The following is an 18827-nucleotide window of genomic DNA, read 5'->3' as shown; positions in this document are numbered from 1 at the left end:
CATCCTGCATCATCATTAACACTGTCGCACTGTTTTGAATGGAATTGAATTGAATTTTTTTTTTTAATTATCTCATTCTATTTTATTTGTATGTACTGTACATTTAAAAAAAACAAAAAAATTCATACCTCTATTTTTAGTCTGTAATTTGTATTGCTTTTGCCGTGTGTATGTATGTATCCATGTAATTATATATCCATCTATTGATCAACATCCCTTTCTTCAAATCAATAAAGTGAATTAAGATACGATCTTCTAGGATAAATCCAGTTTTTCACATGTCAGTTTTACCTCGCAGTATCATCATCATCATTTTAGTTGACAATACAAAGCCAGGCAGCGTTGCCAGTTCTGTTTTTATGTGCCTTCTCCAGACACCTTTTATCTCGCAAGCAAAATTTAAAAAAAAAAACCGTCCTCCTCTTATTTTTTTTTCTTCTTCTTAAATGTGGCCTTAATATTTTTTCGTATGATTTCGATGACAAAAATCCTTAACAGTAGAAAAAAGCTGGACGAGCTTCTGGAAGAGCAACAGAGGAATGATTCCTTTTACTTTTCTATTTCAATAAAAAAATATAATTCTGTAGAATCAGATTTTATTTTTTTTAATTTAATTTTGATGAACCACCTCTCACATTTGTATTTCCTGTTTCATGATCCATCTGGACTCTATTGTACTTAAACTAAATGACCAGCTTTACACATAACGCTGTTCTTCTACTTCCTGCCAGACCTCAACAGACACGTCGACTTCTTTCAGCACTTACACCTCAAATCAAGACTGAACCTCACGATGAATGAGTCTTTAACCGGTTTCAGGACTTCAGTTCAACTTAACCGACAAACTCTTTTTACTTCATTCAGCTGATTCGTCAACACCTCTTCAGCTTCTGTTTTAGCTGCCGATACAACGATAAAACCACTTTTGGTGCGTCAACTTCCGCATGATTTTTTTTTTTCTTTGTGTTTATATTCACGGTCGGCATAAGAAGAAGGAGACGCTGTTGCCGTGGGAGAAACTCCTACTTTCACACCTACCTCTGTGGGGAAGAAAAACAGCAGCGTCTGACTCACCTTCTCCTCGAGGTTTCACTTTAGGACCCGATTTAGGTCCCTCTGAAGAATCCGATCCAAGTTCCTCTACTGGTCCTTCAAGTTCTAGTTCTGCCTTCTCCTGGAGAAGGACTCGGTCCAGCAGGTAGTCCAGCAGCTTCTCGGCGTGGGCCGGCTTGGTTCTGATGGTCAGCACGCGAGTGGGTCGTCCTGCTGAGATCTGCAGCAAGGTGAAGTCTCTGAGGAACCAGAACCCACAGAAACGCTTCAAAACTCTTGGATCACAACACATATTCAGACCTGCAGAGCCGACAAACTGGGTTTTTTTTGGGTTTTTTTGTGGTCTTTGCTCTGAATCAGATAATAAGATGTCATATTCAGTCTGTCTTTGAAATCTAAGCAAGTTCTTTCTTAGCAAAAAAAAAAAAAAAAAAATCTGTTTTTAAATCAATATTTTGTGGGAAAAAATAACCTATATTAGCATCAACAAGAGAAATACCAACGACCTTTATATTGTTTTGAAGATTCAAAGCTTTAACGAGTCACTCGATTCTAGGAAAAGGCAAAAAAATAAATACACGTTTTGGTTGATGCAGCCTTTTGAAGCAGATTTGGGGTTTTACCTGTCTCTGACGTGTTTGAAGACCCAGAACAGAAGCCCCAGAACCATAATAACCAGCAGCAGAATCACCAGGGACACGACGAAGAGGTCAAAGGCCAACCACTCGGCCATCTGGTACGTGAAAAGCAGGCGGCAAAACCGAAGTTTAAAATGTATTCTTGACCTTTGAACCAGGGGTAGAAAAACAGTCTCACAAAAGGTCCATTTAGAAGCTTTATCATTAAAATCGTCCCTCAGCAGACAGTTTTAAAATCTGACGTGGATGAATGTGACTTCTTCCTCGACTTCAAACAAAACTTTATTCTGCTAATGAAGATCACGTGATTTGATCGAAAGACAAACTTCTGTTTGAGGGTTTCCAGGTGACAAAATCAACATGAAAGGAAAAAAAGAAACAAAAAAAAAACATTTAATCCACCTGAAAAAGACAAACCAAGTGGCAGCAGTGAAATCTACTTCAGTAAAAAAATGGACATGAATGACTCATTTGTGCTTCATGAATGTAGATTGATGTCGTAACGAACACTGCAGCCTCCAACTTCTTCCCTGATTTAACAAACTTGCAATATTTTCAACAAACAATCCTGTAAATCATTTTGTCTACAAGCAAGCACTTGTTGCACATACCTGCCTCTGTCCTCAGGACTGTATTCGAATAAAGTTTTTCTGTTGTTGAGAAATGAACTGAAACATCAGTTGATCCTAAAAAAAAAAAAAGTTGAAAGAAAACATTCTGTTGGAATTTGTTGAACTGGAAACAAGGAAAGTTTTGCACTGAGCTGATCAACGCTGCTTCAACCGGAAACATTTTTAAAACGAATAGTTGTGGAAGCAAAAAAAAAAAAGAAGAAAGAAACGTGAGTATAAAACAACGCGAAGGAAATATGGCTTCGAGACATTTTGAAACTAAAACGCACAAACGAGAAGCTTGATGGTGAAGCCGAGCAGCTTTAAGAACCACCGAGAGCCGCTCGCTTCAGGAAATCTCTCGCTCACGTTGAAAAACACCTTAACTTCTCTAAGATGGGATTTTTTTTTTTTTGTGACCGTGTTCAACGTGGAAAATGGCGAGTTCGTGGTCACGACATGCAGAGTGCTGCTCACCTCGGCTAACGTCCGACACGCGTGTGGACTCTCGTCATGGACACGGAAAAGACGACGACGCAGCAGTAAACATCATTTGCGGGCGACGCCGGCGTTTTCATGTTTGTCAGCTCAGTTTTAACCAGTTTTCGGGTTACCATGGTGATGGCTCGTTCCTCAGTTAACTACCAATGAAACCTCAAAGAATTCTAATATGGAGGTTGTTTTTTTTTGTGTGTGCAAAAAGTAAATTTATTTTCTTGATGGATTTCAATTTTAATAACCTTTATATGCAATTTTGGTGTTAAATAAAACGTTTACAAAGCAGCTTATATATGCTATATTCAGGTTTTTAGTGTAACTTGCCCCCCGTGAGGATGGTGCTGGTTAAAATGATGCGAACAATTGGATAACATCACATCCATCTGTGTATTCAGTCTATGATCGGGACAGTAGTCTTGCTTTCTTTCACTTTTGCCATTTTATAATTTGTCATTTCAAAATAAAATCCCCCCCCCCTTTTTTTTGTCTCCTTAGTTTAGAGGATAAAGAATTATATTTCATAGAAAAACAAAACTGTATTGAGAAAAGTTTTGGGAGGTTTCAGGTTCACTTTAGTTTGGTCAAAGGTTTAACTCAGCAGCATCTGGTGGACATTGGAGGAACTGCAGCTGGTCCCACTGGAGCTCAGACTGAAACGCTGACCAACATGAACAGGATACAGGAAGCAGCCGGTGTGGCAGCATATTTTAATATTTAAGATAAATATGAATCAGGAAGTCAGTGAAATCCTTTACAAATTAAAAATTCAACAATTCAACAGAAACAATATACAAGAGAATATATATTAAAAAAAAAAAAAAAAAAAAAAAAAAAAAATCTTTGTTGTGTTTTCTTAAAATAAAGCACCATCAAACACAACATTTATTGTTATACAACTTTTGGGTTTAACATCAAATATAAGTGAATACTTAAAAATAAAATTACAGCAAAGATAAAAAAAAACAAAAAAAAACATGAAGGATGAGAAACAAAACAGGAGGAAGCTCTAAAAACGGTTGTAAATACAACTACTATTTACACAATGTGTGTTTGTGTGTGTTCAGACAGCGTTATTGGTGTTGTTATTGATCTCAATATTGCTGATCAGTTCGGTGACCAGCTGCTGCACGGTGTGAGAACGCAGCCGGCCGACCTCCAGCACGCCCTCGTGGTTCACGCTGTCCGAGTCCTCGTAACTCTTCACCACCTGATCAATCCATCAATCAATCAATTAATCAACCAATCAATCAATCAATCATCAATCAATCAATCAATCAATCTATCACTGAGTCCTCAAATCTGCCTCTTGCGGGCAGTACAAAGTCAATTAATCAATTAACCAATTACCCGGTCAATCATTCAGTTTATTAGTAAGTCAGTCAATCAATCAATCAAACTTCTATCAAGTCACAATTAATCAGTCCATCAAAGCTGATCAACAGATCGATGCGTGTTACCTTGTTGGTGATCAGAGAGAGGCCGAAGACTCTCAGCCCGCAGTGAGTTGCCACGACGACCTCAGGAGCCGTACTCATACCTGAAAAGGGACCAGCAGAGGTTACGGACACCGATCACAGCAGCGCTGCGAAGTTCAGGTCGAGTATTGATCCCGACGTGACTCGATCAATGGCGTGTCTGATGTGAAACGGTCCGTCGTACCGACAGCGTCCACGCCGAGTCGATGCAACAGTCTGGCCTCAGCGATGGTTTCAAAGTTGGGACCGCCCACCATGGCGTACACGCCCTCCCGCGTGAGGCCGGCCACGCCCAGCTGCTTGGCGATCTCCATCGCCAGGCAACGCAGGCCTTTGTCGTAGCAACCTGACATGGCTGGGAAGCGAGGCCCAAACCTGTAGAACAACAAACAAATAGCAACGTTAAAACAAACGTCACAACAATAAAACAGCAACAGGGACAACAACGACTTTGTCAACATGATGATTTAAAAGTTAAAATGTAAGAAGTAAAAAAATAAATAAATAATAATAACAACAACAACAACAACAACAATATCCAGGTATGTAGTGTCGCTGTTACTTGTCATCGTTGGGCCCACATAGCGGGTTCAGACCGACCAATCCAGGGAAGTTGACGTGGTCTTTGATGATCATGATGTCACCAGGCTGCAGGCCGTCAGCCAATGAGCCGGCAGCATTTGTCACGATCAGAGTCTCCACCCCCATCAGCTTGAAGACTCGCACCGGGAACGTCGTCTGGACGACAGACGGGTATTTTTTTTTAATTTTTATTTTTTTATCAGAACCTCAGTCATCATTTGTCTCAAACAGAAGAAGCTTCCCGTTCAGGTCTGTTGTCATGGAAACAAGTTATTTTTCAGGTAGTATAAATGACAGAAGTGCGTTTTGTGTTCATTCAGCGGTTTTGTTGTGACAGAGCGCCACCTAGGGGAGAGTCAGGTACTCGCAGTGTCTTTGACACACAAAATTAGAGTGGGTTTTGGGTTTGTGCGTGTGTGTGTGTGTGTGTGTGTGTGTGTGTGTGTGTGTGTGTGTGTGTGTGTGTGTGTGTTTTACATAGAGGGTAACAATAGCAGCATTGAACAGTTTGTTTAAAAGGCTGCATGTGACCAAACTCATGCATGACCTGAAGTGTCTTCTCACACACACACACACACACACACACACACACACACACACACACACACACACACACTGCAGGTCCAGTCTCGTGCCACTGATTACGGTCATGTGTGTTGCAGCGAGATTGCGTGACTCAGCTTTTGTAATCAGCCCACTGGAAAGAAATCCACCGTCAACACCTGAAAACACTGAAATGTGAAGTCTGCTGCATGTGTGTGTGTGTGTGTGTGTGTGTGTGTGTGTGTGTGTGTGTGTGTGTGTACCTTGCAGAGCGAGTGTCCTTCGTACATGTGGAAGCGACCCTGCATGCACACGCACGTCTTCCCCTTCAGCTCCCCGAAAACCAGCCGACCTGCGTGACCTTGCACTGCAGAACACACACAGACCGGCAAATTCAGTTTCATCCAAAATCAAACCACACCTGAACTCGCATCCGTCGCCGCGATCTGATGTTTAGTGTCTTCAGAGACAAATGCAAAAACAATTTGCCGAATTCAATGCATTCATTATTTACTAATTTAACAAGGATTTAGTTCGCCTCAATTCTTTTTGTCCGTGCAGCAAAAAAAACACAAAAAAAAACCAGCCGCCTCTGACTGTAAATCAGGATTTTGTGTGCCTGATATGTGAATGAACAGTTTTACACGTGAGAAAACGTACAGTTAATCAATAAAGAAAGAATTATCAAAGGTTTTGCTCTTTTAAATGACGACTTTTCAAGTATTAGTGTTGAACAAATGTCCGACTGTCATTTTTAAAACGGAATAATTTAGAGGTTTAGTAATAATAATAATAATAATAATAATAATAATAGTAGTATTATGGTACCTGTGCTCTGAGGGAAGCCCGGGATGTCCGAATAAGCGAAGGAGTCTTGACACTTGAGGGTGTCGGCGAGCATGCCCAGTCCGGACCCGCAGATGATCGCCACCTGGGGGCGGTGCTTCGTCTGGGTCATCAACCAATCGGCCGTCTTCTGGTATTCGTCATGACTGCCGACACGAAGAACAGGAAGGAGACGGAAGTGCTTTAAATAACCTTTTATGATTTTTAACTTCAACTTCTCTCCAGACTGGACAATCTGCTCTGATGTGGGGTGCCGGCGGCGGCATCATCATCATCATCATCATCATTATTATTATTATTACATCTTTTCTGGTAGTTATTTGGAGAATCATGCTTCTGTCAGCGAAGCATTTTCCTCTCTGTTTGGATCTATTTGAGTTCAAAACATTTCGGATCGGGTCCAAAATATTACCTGCTTATCAAGTTTACTGTTGTACAATATTCTGGTACGCGACGATATTTATTACAACTCATAATTTAATGAGCATCCCGCAGCATCACCTCACCTGTCGGAGTCCGGGGCGACTGGGTGTGCACACGGCCCTGCGGTCTCATGCCCTTTTATGGGCATCGACGGGGCATTTACTTACGCTAAGTAGGAACAACTGGCACGGGCTTCCCACCTACAAGGACCGTGGGAATCACCGATACGAGAACACAGGCGCCAACAAATCCGGGCTTTAAGAACACGTCATGACGTAGACTTTTCTTCTTAAGTACGAATTTAAGGAAAATCTTAACACGGTATCGGTGAATGAGGCCCATTGTTTTGCAACTTGCTGCTTAGCGTTGTGTTCGGCTGCAGCGGTATAATAATAAGTATTTGTTGCACTAAAAAAAACCCGTCATTATGCCAACGTTTACGGCGATGAATGCGTCACTGTTCAGAAAACAAATATCGCAGGTTCAAACAGAATATTTTGAAATTTCAGCGATTCAAAACGAAAACAGGTCAAAATTGAGACAAGAAGTGTTTCTCTGCAGGATGTAACATAACCTGAGCATTCATTGTTCACGGTTTGGTTTATTTATGACCTGTTGTTGTCCTGCTGGATCCCATCAAGCTGCCGTGTTGACGCGTCTCTAACTGTGAAACTGTATAAAAATGTTAAGCATCAGGACGAACTGCAGGAAAATGTGCGACTGAATAGTCACAAACACACAGATGTTATTGTTTACCTTCATAAAGTGACTTAGGGTTAATTAACTGTTTTAAAGAAACAGTTTGACAGTTTTAAGAAACAGGACATTTATTTTCTTTCATAACTGTCTGTTAAATACAAAGTTACAGCCAGCTGGCTCGGCTCTGCACAAAAGTTTAAAATAATCCAGTTTGTGCTCATTAAGATGTTGTAACACGACGTGTGTCTGGTTGCCTCACAATTTAGTTTTTACGGTGCCGTGCAGCAAAACCAGAAAAATACTTGGTGTTTCTCTGGTTCATCAGCTCAGATACAGACGAGGACCAAGAATAGCTTTTATAGGAAAGGACAAATAAATTATACTCTGCTTAAAGTCCATCGTAAATTATTATTATTATTCCAAAACGTTTACACCCTCTATTCAAGCTTTTTACTCCAAAACTGCACTCCAGCATTAGTGAGCATCATATTTACAAAATGTTGGGTTAATAAAAAAACAAAAAAAACTACTTTAATTACTTTACCGTACTTTTGTTTTGGTAGCACGTTTAAATCCTCCAAAAACTCAGGAAAACAGGTCAGTCTGTCTCAGTCACAATCATTTTTCTGTTCATTAATGAGCACTGTTTTTCTCAAATTTAGAAAAAGATATCTTGTTATTAGACTCTTGTTCTTTAGGGAGCAGATAAAAGTCCTTTATTGGTACCTGATTCATACAACTAGATTACACAGTAAACCACGGGGCGTTTTATAAAGTGTTAAAAAGTCTGTTTGGGGTTCTGGATTAAGAACCAAACAAAACAAAACAAAACAACAACAAAAAAAGGGTCTGCAAGCTGATTAACAGGACCAGGAGGCAGAAAAATAAAAGACTTTCCACAAATCTGTGATATTTTGAGCCAGAAAGTTCACTAAACAGTGATTTAGTACATTGAGAGAAAGATGTTAAAGTAATAATACAATAAAACACATATTTGTTCGGAAAAAAAAAAGATTTAATAAAGACGTTTTCTCACCTGATCTGCTCTTTGCTGTGCATGACGGGCGTGAGATGAATACAGCAGAGGGATGTGCGTGTGTGTGTGTGTGTGTGTGTGTATGTGTGTGTGTATGTGTGTATGTGTATGTGTGTGTGTGTGTGTGTGAGAGAGAGTGTGTGAGGATGGAAGAGTGAGAGTGCAGCCGGCTGATGCCGATCATCCTACATATTCGCCGGTCACATGTTCCTGATTGATCAACAACTCGCCCATTCATCAGCAGCAGCCAATAGCGTCGCAGCGTTGTAGAAATGTGTGGGTGGAGATTTCTTTTTTTTTTTTTTTTGGGTTGTGTAAGAACCGCCTGGTTCTCCGAGTGCTCACACAGTTAGTTGTAATTGAGGCGTGACCACAAAAATACACACTCGCACGGATTTACCCCGTATGTACAGTATGAGGATGGACGGTGAGAGAAAATAACACAAATTTAAATACATGTGAAAGACTATCATTCTTAAGTGCTGATACCGCCACCTAGAGGCTGCAGCTTTCATTGCAGCCACAAAAATGCAAAAAAGAAAAATCATTTTTAAATGTAAAAACAGTGGTAATAAATGTTCATTATTTTAACAGTAACAAAAACAATTTCACATCTGTATGAATTTTTAAGGTTTTCTCTCGTCACACCCTCAGCGTGTATTTGTGATGTATTATTTTGTACTTTGGTTTTTATCAGATATAATCACCAACATGAACAAAATATGCAGCTTCTTCAAGTTTCAGTCCTCCAATCTAACCGGAGATGTTTTATCATAACGTATACAGACTAAAATATGACGCCAGCTCGCTTCATCGGAGATTTCTCACCTCGCACAGGAGCCAAACACATTTTCTCGCTCCCGGGTTGTTTCCGGGTCGTGTGGCCCGCTGCACCTGCGGTTTGGCGTTTCCTCTGGTGGCCCCGGCCCCCCATGAGTTCCCACTCGGACCACGGACATCAGTCGGCGCAGAAGAAGCTTTACAAATAAGAAAGTTTCGCGAATTAGTATTTATAAGAAAAGTGTAAAAACTGACAGGCTTGTCAATGGTTTTGATTTAAGGGGGAAATCTTTTTTTTTTGGGGTTGGGTGCGGGGTTTCTGTTCTTGCAATACCACAAGTCACCACCGGGGGACATCGGCCGTTGAGGCCAATTTATCCTTTAAGCTTCTTCACAATGATTTGCAAAAAATATTACAATAGAAGTTCAGTTAAAACAACAGGAAATGTGTTTCTTTGCTTTCTCTCATTAGTACATTAAGTATGAAGCTGTAGCCAGCAGCTGGTCAGCGTAGCTTAACTATAAAGAAAAAAAGAACACGTATAAGTTGGCGAAGTTAATTTTGTGGACCTGAAGCCGGTCAGGTGGAGAATCGGAGGTGTGTCCGTTTAACAAGCAGCAGCTCGTTGGTTTTTAGCCTCATGACCGCTAACATACCTCACATGTTCTTCCGCCGCTGCTCTGATCAGCTGCTGCTAATGAGGCTCATGTGGTTCTGATTGAAGAAAACCAGAACTGGACTGACAGGAAGTCCATTCAATTCATAAAACGTGATCCTCCAAACTCCTCATTATACTTTAAATGACAACAAACACATTTATTCAGCAAAATTTAACCCAAAATGATCTTAAAAAAAAAAAAAAAAAAAAAAATTAAAAATACAAAGTTGAACAAAAAGCACACTGATCACACACGTCACATGACTCCGATGGTGTTCTTCTGTGTGAACATGAAACACATGGATCTCTGTGCTTTATTCAGTCTTTTGTCTTTTAGTTTCACACATACCAACACGCGTGTAGTTGTGTGTGTTTGTATGTGTGTTATTTAAGCCATGTGGAAGATGGTTATCAGGTTAATGACGAGAGGGCAGCTGGTGGTTAGAGACACAGAGCGAGAGAGAGGCTCATGTTGTACTGAGGAACAAGTATTTTATATAATAATAATACAAAATAAAAAGGATGTAGAAATCGTATGTGCCATTAAATATTTGTATACATGATGTGAATCTAATACTTACCGCAGCTGTATGTGTGGTTGCATGACTTGATAAAACACGAGCAAATTAAGAAACCAGCATGTCAGCTGGACTTTGCTGAGACTCGCTGCACAAATTTTAGTGCCCGTAAATGTTATTCATCCTCCTGCACATCAGGCGGTGCAATATGTACGATTTTTATTTGAAAACATTCAGAAAGGATCCTGAGCTAGCACCGTCCTGTCTCGTAACGCCACGCCTCAACAGGGAGTCAATATAATATTATATTAATATGGAATATACAACCTGAGAATGATACGGTACAACGGGTGAACTCGGGTAACGTGAGATTGAAATCTCATAACATCACTATAAGTTTTATTGAGGAAAGTGGTCATTATTAATATCTTAAACACTAACGTTAGCCTCCTTTGAGTGGATCCAAGGATTGCTTTGTTAAAACGCCGTAATGAGTCCTGGATCAAAGTGCAGCTTCGTACTAGTTCTTCATGGAGTCATCGTTGTGGTTAATTCTCCACGACATCGCTGAGTTTGTTTTGAGTTTAAAATGCACTTGATCAGAAATCACCATCGACAGAAAACAAGGCCTTTTGTTCCTCTCGGAGACCTCAGCTCATAAATTAGTGTCATTTGACTTTAAGTTTCACCGTCACGTGTTGAATTGACTGATATATTCCAGGTTTAGTTGTCTTTGCCGCTCTGTGTGTGTGTTTAATGCTCAGCTGAAGGCTCGGCATTACTGCCTCCCTTCACCTCTGTCGAAAATGTGAAAAATGTGACCGCGTCCATTAAAGAGGTATTTGGATATCTGGCATTCTCGGTCGTACGTGACGTGAATTCCTGCTGCTTCGACCGTGAGGCCTGAAAATGTCCAAACGGGTTTTTGTGACACGCATGACTTTTCTCTACTGTAGATCAAACCAGCAATGAGCTGTTAAACACGAGCAGCGGTGTGTCATATACAGCGTCAGACAGCCAGAGTCCATGACGTCGGTCCAGACTGATGCCTCAACAACTCCCGGATGCATCGTGATTAAACATCCCACAGACATTCATTGTGCCCAGAGGATGAATCCTGATGACTTCGGTAATCCACTGAATTTTTCTATATCGCCACTATAGGTTTATTGTTTGTGGTTTAGAGCAGGGATGTCAGCAGGTGACCTCAGAGATCCGTACTCGGGTCGATCGAGTTTTTTTTTTTATATACGTTATCGGCTTTACTGAGCTGCATTCAGCCTACGTTTTACATCAACTGTCATATAGTTTTATAAACCGCTTAAAGTTCACTCAGATCACTGTGATAAAGTGTCATCGGGATTTTTTGTTTTTGTTTGTTGTGGCTGTGAATTTTAAATTGAAGCTATTATACCAATTCGGAGTGAAATAATGATTTTAAAAGTCCTTCTAAGTTTGTTTTCAAAAACTGGGATTGATTCGAGTCATTTACTTTAAGACATCTTTTAGTTTACCTTGTAATTTTGTAAAAACATACAAAACACTGAAGAGCAGTTTAGATTCAGGCATTTTTTTTCTTATTACTAATTATTAACAGACCTATTGATTGCCAAGCATATAATAATTTTAATTAACTTGGGGTGATGGGGGACAAAAATCTACTAAATTCAAATCATTTAGTATTTTTTTTTTATGCGGTCAATTGTCTTCCAGCACATTTAGATTGAATTGAATTCAACTTTATTTTCTATTAGCCTGAGAGAAATTAGTTTTAAAGCCTGTCCCGAAATCCATAAATCCCACAACACTAAACAGCAGACGATTTGATCCGAAAACCAATAAGAGCAATATAACTGGATTTCTGTTAGTATTCAGTGACACATTTAAAGTTGTGGTTTTTTTTCTCTGTGTAAGTAGGACAAACAGTGAAAATGCTCGAAGTCTGACGCGTGTCTCTAAAAACAAAGTGTGTGTGTGTAAAATCCTGAAAAAGTCAGAGAATATTTCAGATTCTCTGCGAGTTGACTCAGACTGTCTGCTGGATGTTTTTGGAAAAAGGATTTTATTCCGTCTCTTTCCGAGCGTCCTAATAAAAACAGTGTGTGTGTGTGTTTTTTCTGTCAGTGTGACGTCCGACTCGCACAACTAAGAAAAGAGTCTTTGAAATAAGAGCCTCGATGTATTAATAATAATTAAAAAAAAACAGGAAGTAACTTTAATTTTAGCAAGCAAAGTTGTAAATTAGATCTCACTATTTGAATTGGAAGTTAAGAAGTATTTTTTTGTAATACAATTAGCGTGAGTAAAGACGGTCTTCTGTAATTTAATGCTCGTGTGTATTTTCCTTAACGTGAGTTTCTTAATGTGCAGGAGGTTGTCAGTAATTTGATTTTGAAAATCCCAGAAAAAAAAAAAAAAAAAAAGAAGAAAAGTTTGTGACGATCTGTGAACTCGTGTGTGAGAAGGTCGAAACAGAGGTCGAGGTGTGACGGTGTGTAACGTTTCCTTCGGGTTGTTTCACTGATCAGAGTGTGTGTGTGTGTGTGTGTGTGTGTGTGTGTGTGTGTGTGTGTGTGTGTGTGTGTGTGTGCGCGCGCGTCATGTGGACGGCCAACACTAATCAGAGAGGCGATGTGACCGAGAGGCTCCACGCTCGTCTTCAGCAAGTGATAAAAGCTCAATTTGAGCTTTTCCATTGGTTTCGTTATGTTTCGCTTTGATCTCCTACTCTTCATTTTCCAGCTCGGATTGAATAACCGCTGCTCCGTGACTGTGGATCGATACGATCTGCGCTTGATGTCTTGGATCTGAAAGTTCTGGTGTTTCAGAGTCGTTAAAATAAACTCGACTCGACCGGCTTCATGAAACAGACTGAGATGAATTATTTTACAATAAGTCTTTTTAAAAAAAAACTCCTCGTGATGAGAGTCAAAATCAGTTACGAGCAAATGTCGGATGTCCTGCGTCCTTTATGTTCAGCTGTCTCATCGTTTGCATCATATCACAAACCTGCTGTCAACATTTGAATCAATTTCTTGCGCAGTTCGATGGAAATATTTCCTGCGTTTCAAATCGCATACTATTTCTTTTTTACTTTTAGTCCGTAATGCAGAAAGTATCCACTGTTGCATCTCGTATGTTTACATTTGGGAAATGCTACTTCGTCATAAAAAGATGCGTCTTGAACTTCGACCCTCGTGGTCAAATCCGTCCGTGATCCACAGTTTTCTTTGTTGTTGTTACAGCAGGGGACAAAAAAAAAAAGAAAAAAAAAAAGATATGAATCAAATGTTTTAATCTAAAGGACCAAAGTTTTGCTGAATATGAATATTATTACACGTATTAGTGGCTATGGAAAAGACATTTGATTTTTCAGCACCGAAAATTTGGCATGAAGTTGTTCTTTAAACACGAGCCTCATCTTTCCCAAAATAAAAATAAAACCTCACTTCTTCCCCCTGCGGACGCCTGCAACCTTTTCCAAAACTCACATGCAAAATGATATCTGCAGCTGACTTGTGACCATCAGCTCACGATCACAAGTTTGAATTCTTGCTGCTCTCCGACTTCCCCGCAGAGAAAAAGCAAAAAGTTTCAGCTTCAACGAGGCCACCGCCGCCTCTGGACATACTGACCGACATCCTGGGAAGTAAAACTTCCCACTAAACCAAATATTACCACAACAAACACGAAACTCTTCTGCGAAGTCTCAACGTGATGCGTTAAATACTGTTTATGTTTTAATTACTGGAGCATATGATGCTTTTTTTTAAGAGAGAAATGTTGAGATTTATGATCTGAAACACAAAAACAAAAGCAGTCGATAAGAGAAACGGTTTTAATATGTTTATGAAGTGAGACCTATTTTGGAGAAGACTTTTTATAATGTGAAGATGTTTTTATAAACTAGAGACCATTTCTGATCCACAGTGTCCTGCAGAACACTGACTTTGATGAATCCAACAGTTGGAGGCTTGGACACATATTTTAAAACATTTTTAACCTGTTTTTGAAAAGATTTTAGTATAAATTGTTCTGAAAATACTCTCTGTAGTTCGCTTTTTAAATATCAATATATTCATTGACACCCAGTAATTAAAACATGTGTCTGGTAAGTCCAGCAATTGTGTTTGGGCTTTTATTTTGAAGGTGCTTTTTGTTGCGAAGAAACGGCACGAAATCCAATTTGACTTTGACAACAACTTTGACTTTATAAATGTACCTTATGCGAGCCAGCGAACGTAGAAAAACCACCTAAACAACAAAATACAAACCAAACCAAACCCGAGAGAGAAGAGAGGGAGATAACGGCGAACATACCGGGAGAGCTGGTGGAGTTTGTCTCCCTCTGGTGGCTGGAAGCTGCTCTCGCTTCGCATCTGGCCGACAGAAACAAACAAGCCACTGTGAACAATTATCACACAGCTGAGTCCTTATTAACGGCAGCAGATCGGAGTCGATGAAGCCCAACCAGCCGAGTGCCGACATCACAGCAGAGTGTGAGAAAGTGTGTTTTGAGTCACTTAACAGTCCGTGTGATCTCACTGAAGTTCTTCACTGTCTGAGTGTCAGAATCAGGAATTCTTCACTGATCCATCAACACTTTGGTGATTGTGTGTGCGTTGCATCATGCTGACATTCTTGTCAGATCCCTGCGCGCGCACACACACACACACACACACACACACACACACACACACACACACACACACACACACACACACACACACACACACACACACACACACACACCAGATCCAGCAGGTGTGAGGTAACTGTGCTGTTTTTATTACAGATATTAGTCTTTTAAAGATCCAGTGTGTCTCTGATAATAATCGGCGTGTACTGTCCTCCCCTAAAACACGGCTGTAAGTGCGAGCAGACACAAACCTACATTTATTGCACCCTCTAGTGGTCGGAGAAATTACTACGGAGAACCGTAGAAAGAGTGACCGGCTCGTAGACTTCGGTTCTCCGTACCGTGTTGTGTTCATTAACATCACGTGATGTCAGCCGCTGATAGACAGGCCTCAACAACAATAATAAGAGAGATCCTTATACATCGTTCTGTTTCATGATGCGGCTGAATAATTGTTTCTACTTGATTCAAGTGACGGTTTAATTGTTTTACGTTCATAATAACTACTTTTTTTTTTTTTTTTTTTGGAAAAACTTAAAAACGTAACAACCGTATTTCCATGAATTGCGGGTAATTAAATCTTGACAAATGTGTCCAAACAAACCGGTTCACGTCGGTGACTAAAAATCAAACCAAACTGCGACCGTTTCACAACGTTAGCCACCGGTTTATTATCGTTGCCGTGACGACGAGGTTCCGGCAGCGACTGTCGCCGGCGCTCGGCAACAGCCGAACACAGTAAATGTGCTGCTCTCTGCATGAAGGCGTGTTGGTCCTGCAGAGGAAGCTTAACAAAAATTCAATGTTTTTTTTTTTTTTTTTTTTAGAATTTCAAAGCCTTCTCGAAATAAATTCTGGCGTGGAGATGTTGAATCCTACAGAGCTCCCGGAGTTAAAAAGATCGATTTTTATTTTGCACCCATTATTGGTTTTTTTTGTCGGACTGAAAGTCGTCAAATTTAAATATTTTGAGTCTTAAAAAATGTGTAATAAGCTCATAATTTTTTTTACTTTTAATTGCACAACATGAGAACGTCTATAAGAGCACAAATCCCGGGGGAAAGTACAGAAGACAGCACGTCCACACGTCCCCTCAATGTCCTCGGCAGGAGCTTCTACCATGTGCGCGTATAGTTTGGTTCCTTATGAACAATTCTGGATTCGTATCGTGGGAACTCGAAACAAATAAAGATAAATAAATTACCAGGAAAAAACACATTGAGGTGTTTTTTTTGCATAAATCTTTACAAATTTTAAAGTGCGTGGAAGTGGCGGATGATGCTGCTGCTGCTGCTGCTGTTAATGCAACTGTTATAGATGTGACATCATGGCAGTATGAGGTCAACACACACACACACACACGCATGCACGCACGCACACGCACACAAACAAGTCAACACTGTAACTCTTCTGCAATCAGAGGTTGACTACATCCTTCAAATAGCCTAAGTGTGTGTGTGTGTATGTGTGTGTGTGTTGGTCAGCGTTGCGTGTTGATTGCACCTCGTTACGGCAGAAAGCAGCCGGATGGTGATGGAAGGAGTGTGTGTGTGTGTGTGTGTGTGTTTGTTTGTTTTGTTTGTTTCAGTCGGAGGCGTATGGGCGAGTGTGTGTGTGTGTGTGAGAAGGGTATTGCCTCGAGTTGCGTTTGATGGTTGCACAGGAGAGCAACAAAACCATGGACACACACACACACACACACACACACACACACACACACACACACACACACACGTTTGAGAGTTAACATATGAATTAATATTTAATATTTCGTCTATATTTACATTGTTTAGGTTTTTATGAGCTAATAGTTTTAGTTTTGTATCAAATGCACTTTTATTCCGTTTTTTCTTATTTTTATTTATAATGATTGAACAGAGTTTCTGTTCAGATGCATTCGGGGTAATCAAACAGTAGAAACTGACACCAATCACAGGGTCTCCTGTCAATCATGAATGTTGTGTTGCAGGTCCAGTGTTTGTTTTCTTATCTGAAGGTTTTACATTCTCATAATCTGCCACCCATCCTTCAATCCTTCAGCTACAGCTGCTCATCCTGCGGGAGGCTGCAGCCGCCCTCAGCTCACACAGAGAAAAGACAACCGTTCACACCAATGGGAAATCTAGAAATGCTCATAATGCTGCATTCATGCAGGATTAGGATGCGTTAGTGCATTATTCCAGGCCGGTTGGCTCGAGTGCTGAACTTGCAGTCACACCAGATTAATGACCTAAATTAACTGCTTTTGTTGCGTTAAAGTACAAACAAACAATCCAAGACTCCTAAAAGGAGTTTAAAAGATGATATTCATGTAGCCTATTAATAATATTGGGATTTGTTTTGGTGCGTAAAGTAATAAAGCAGGGGAGTTGTTTTAAAGTCACATTCACGCCTTCGAGGGGCGAAAACGTCCAAAACCGAAAAAGGCGCAAAATTCACCCAACGTCATCAGGAAACACTCACAGAGTCAGTCTGGTTCAGTGAATCCTCACCACAGATTTATCAAACCGGCTCTCACGTGTGAGGAAGCGTCATTCAAATGTCTGCCTGCTCCTCTGCTGTTATTGACACTGCGAGAGTGTTTTATTTTGGTAAATGAGGGAGAGATCTGAGGGTCCCATGAGAGGAAGAGTCTGACTCCTAATTAGCTGCTGATGCAACACAGCAGGGGAGACGAGAGCTGAGATGATCTTCAGAGGTTGACTTGTTTGATTCTCAAATTTAAATTTAAAAGGTCCTACACACACACACACACACACACACACACACACACACACACACACACACCTGCAGTTTATCTGCTGCAGTTCTGACGTGCAGCCATCTTTCACTTTTCAGAAGGGAAATATTGTACTTTTTACTTGACTACATTTATTTATTTGACCAAATGAAGCCAGTCCGTCCCGACCTTGTTGACTCGTGACACAGTTAGGGTTCGTGAAAGTAAACGCAGTAATAATCTTATGATTTGTCATTATTCGTAACCGTTTCATTTATTTCTTCGGGACAGTTTGCCTGAAGGAGCTACAGCCTGTTTCAGAGTATTTTTTTTTAAAAGCCAAGGTAACGCCAGTCTGGGTCAGCTCAACATGTGTCTGTGTGTTTAACATCAAGAGGTCAGAGGTCTGCTGAGAACTGTCACACACTGTAATGGTTTGGCCAAGTGGTAGTAAGTACCGTAACCGTCTTCGTCAGGTTCATTAATGATGATAAATTGTGCTGATAAAACCACATGACTCCGATCAAAGTTGGGTTTGAAGTGTCATTACTGATTGATAAAGGGTGCATGCATTTTTCAGTAGCACTGATTGCAGCTGCAGGGTAACGCATCCCGTGTGACTTCAGCTTCAGGTCATTATGAAATGTGTTAAATTCACGCTGTGCAGACAAAACGGCCCCAAAACATGAGCAACAATCTCGCTAGATGAACATAATTCTTGGCGGGTATGGCAGCATAACACGCCTCTGTATCAGGTATCATTCGATTTAAAAAAAAAAAAAAAAAATGTTTAAATGAGTGCACTTAAAAAAATTGTGAGAGAATCACAATCTCAATTCGAAGCCAAACAAAACCCGGAGATTCTCATTTTATCCAGAATCTTGCAGCCCGAGTAGAAACTCTGTCTGAAGAAGCTCCACGTCGCGCAACCGTAACAGAAAAACTTTTTTTTTTTTTTTACACACTGATGCATCAGTATTAATCTAATAATGTCGTACAGATGTTCCTAATAGTTTGTCCGCCCCTTTAACAAATACAAAGGAGGCAAAATATCCGGAACACTCTTCAATATATATCAGTCCAGTGGAAAAACACCTCAACCACCCAA

General features: G+C 40.3%; 1 protein-coding gene across 3 annotated transcripts in view; it reads right to left on the bottom strand.

The window, feature by feature from the left end:
- Positions 1-3672: 3672 nt before the first annotated feature.
- The window catches only part of pnp4a (purine nucleoside phosphorylase 4a), a 23442-nt gene continuing 8287 nt past the window's right edge, over positions 3673-18827 (bottom strand). The window contains exons 4-11 of one of the 3 annotated variants that reach the window (XM_069149997.1): positions 14682-14740; positions 9233-9381; positions 6229-6392; positions 5664-5767; positions 4838-5013; positions 4460-4650; positions 4258-4337; positions 3673-4007 (exon numbers count right to left, since the gene is read on the bottom strand). In XM_069149997.1, the coding sequence (XP_069006098.1) occupies positions 3861-4007; positions 4258-4337; positions 4460-4650; positions 4838-5013; positions 5664-5767; positions 6229-6392; positions 9233-9363 (993 nt within the window). In that variant the 5' untranslated portion in view covers positions 9364-9381; positions 14682-14740 and the 3' untranslated portion in view covers positions 3673-3860. Of the gene's footprint in view, positions 4008-4257; positions 4338-4459; positions 4651-4837; positions 5014-5663; positions 5768-6228; positions 6393-9232; positions 9382-14681; positions 15843-18827 lie in introns of those variants that run through there. The other 2 variants (XM_069149989.1, XM_069150005.1) reach the window with 2 other exon arrangements.

Source organism: Embiotoca jacksoni, unplaced genomic scaffold, assembly GCF_022577435.1.
Source record: "Embiotoca jacksoni isolate LCO1_2020_lvr unplaced genomic scaffold, fEmbJac1.0.p SCAF_1, whole genome shotgun sequence".
Classification (NCBI taxonomy): Eukaryota; Metazoa; Chordata; class Actinopteri; family Embiotocidae; genus Embiotoca; species Embiotoca jacksoni.
The sequence above is the reverse complement of the archived record's forward strand: the minus strand, read 5'-3'. Positions and strand labels throughout refer to the sequence as shown.